This window comes from Octopus bimaculoides, chromosome 18 (genome assembly GCF_001194135.2).
Source record: "Octopus bimaculoides isolate UCB-OBI-ISO-001 chromosome 18, ASM119413v2, whole genome shotgun sequence".
Lineage (NCBI taxonomy): Eukaryota > Metazoa > Mollusca > Cephalopoda > Octopoda > Octopodidae > Octopus > Octopus bimaculoides.
Genome location: NC_068998.1, coordinates 47,216,976 through 47,219,586, shown reverse-complemented (window position 1 = coordinate 47,219,586; position 2,611 = coordinate 47,216,976). Strand labels below are relative to the sequence as shown.

Sequence of the window (2,611 nt, the reverse complement as noted above, 5' to 3'; positions counted from 1 at the left end):
GAAAGTTGTGGTGAAAGAGTACAGCAGGGTTCGCCACCATCCCCTGCCGGAGCCTTGTGGAGCTTTAGGTGTTTTCGCTCAATAAACATTCACAACGTCCGGTCTGGGAATCGAAACCGTGATCTTATGACCGCGAGTCCGCTGCCCTAACCACTGTGCCATTGCACCTCCACTCTTAGAATGTACATACGAACGAAATTCCAACCGGCTTACGGTTCTGCCGACTCACCGCCTTAACACACACACACACACACACACATATATATATGGCTGTGTGGTAAGAAACTTAATTCTCAACCACATGGTTCTGGGTTCAGTTCCACTGCGTAACACGAACTGAACCCGCAACCATGTGATTGGGAACTCGAAGGATGTAACTACATTCTCGCTGTTGTGGTTGTGTGAGTACTTCTCAGTAATGTGCAAAGTAGTTAGTAACTGCGTGGTAATTAAGAGATGATGAGGAGCAATCTTGGATCCAGAGACATGACGCATGCGCATTTATATTCTATGTAGATAACTCCAAACACATATAACCACATATATAAACACTCGCATACCAACATATGCGCTCATACATAAACAAACATACAAACATACTGTTGCAAGTGGATACATCAACATACACATTGACAGACTTGTCCACACACATACGCATCGCATACATACACATACCCATACATACACATACGCATACATACTCACACACACACACACACACACACTCACACACACATACTCAGATACACAAACATCAACATACACATTGACAGACTCATTCAGACGCGCACGCGATGCACATACGCACACCTACACACGCACGCGCGCACATGCATTCACACAGACACATACATGTACATAAGATAAGCTTACACACATACCAATTCTGTGTGTGCGTATGTGTGTGTGTATGTGTGTGTGTGTGTGTGTGTGTGTGTGTGTGTGTGTGTGTGTGTGTGTGTGTGTGTATTTTGCTCACCATCGCTACTTGATAACCGGTTTTGGTTTCTTAATGTACCCATAACGTATCGGTTCGGCAAAAGAAAACTGATAGAATAAAGTTACATATTTTAAAGCGAAGAACAACACGAAGTGGTGTCGATTCGTTCAAGTGGAACCCTTTTAGACAATCCCCCCTCCCCCGCCACAAAAACAATGATAAAGACACTGGATATTATACTTCAAGCCTATCTTTTTTAACATTCTCAGAAATGTCTTTCCACTTTCTCACGTTCCCTTTGTACACCATTTCTGCCACCTCTACCTTCTTCTTCCATTTTTCAATGGTTTCTCTACTTTCTTTATTGTCTTTCACCAAAGTAACGTACTCCAAGACGGACGGTACCCTATAAGTTTCCGAAAGCGTATTTAACTGTTTGTTCAATGCCTCTTCCACTTTTTTCGCATCTTCGTGATGCCGCTGGTTGTTTAACAAGTAAGACAAACTGTGCTTCTCTCGCAGAATTTTCTTGCGAAACTCTTCTCCTTGATTCACGTTCTTCTCAAGTTCTTGTTTCTTTTCGTAAGTGTGTCTCTCGATCGGTACCAATGCTTTCCTCAACCGAGTTTTTTGTTTCATAATATTTTGAATTTCTTCTTTAAGTGTATTTTTTTCAAGCCATTTGCTGTAGAATTCAACGGGATCCACTTCATTTCGATATTTCTTAATCATTATTTGTTTTCTAATATTAAGCTTCAGACCAGCATTACGTAGCTTTGTCGTACTGTTTAAACTTTCACATTTTATATTCTTTGCGGTAACATATTTTTGCCATTTATGCAGAAAAGGAATTTTGCCATCCGCTTTAACCAAATCGCCGAATTCCACTTCGATTTCTTGTCTTTCTGATTTAATGTCGGCCAAAGTTCTTTGGTAGTTTTCAATTAAAGCCAGGCTCGATTCGATAAATTCGCGTGTAATGTCTTTCGTTGATTTCAATTCGTCCTTACATAACTTGTGACAGTGTCGAGCGATTACAAGTTTCTGTTTAGTCGTCAAACTACCTGGTTTAGTGCGAACAAGAGCGCGAGCAGCAAGCGCTAGAGGTGACATTGATTGAGATTTTATCTGTGAGCCGACCCCAGAGCTTGAGTCTTCACCACTCCCACTAGCACTTGAAACAAACTTGTCTCCTAGATATTTCTCTAAGAGGGGCGTTTCTCTGGTCAGAAATTGGATCTCCTTTTCTGCTTTCTCTATTTTTTCAGCTATTTCTTCCAACGTGAGGTCACTGACAGTACCCATTTGCCACATAAGTTTCCATTTAGGTTTTCCACAAAGCAGTGTGTCAAGGTCCGTTTGTAATTCTTCCATATTTCTAGAGCTATCTTCGTGTGACGTCACTGGTTGCAAACTCGGCATTTTTCTTTACACTTATAATTTTCTATCCTTCTCACTTTTCTGTTGGTGTTTTTGTGATGATCAGTTCTTACGACGTTTTCAAAATACTTAACGCTTTCACAAAGCAACGCAGTACATTTATACTCTCGCTCTCTTTCTCTCTCTCATAAGCATATATACTTACTCGCTCACTCTCTTTCCCTCTCTCTCTCACTCTCCCTCTATCGCTTTCTCTCTCTCTCTCTCTCTATATATATATATATATATATA

General features: G+C 40.9%; 2 protein-coding genes across 2 annotated transcripts in view; both read right to left on the bottom strand.

The window, feature by feature from the left end:
• The window catches only part of LOC128249781 (serine-rich adhesin for platelets-like), a 34,053-nt gene that overhangs the window by 10,503 nt on the left and 20,939 nt on the right, over positions 1-2,611 (bottom strand). The gene's annotated exons all lie outside the window — the stretch shown is intronic.
• LOC106868095 (coiled-coil domain-containing protein 113) lies at positions 1,175-2,362 on the bottom strand. The gene has a single exon (XM_014913211.1). It carries the CDS (start codon positions 2,360-2,362, stop codon positions 1,175-1,177), a length of 1,188 nt encoding a protein of 395 aa, XP_014768697.1.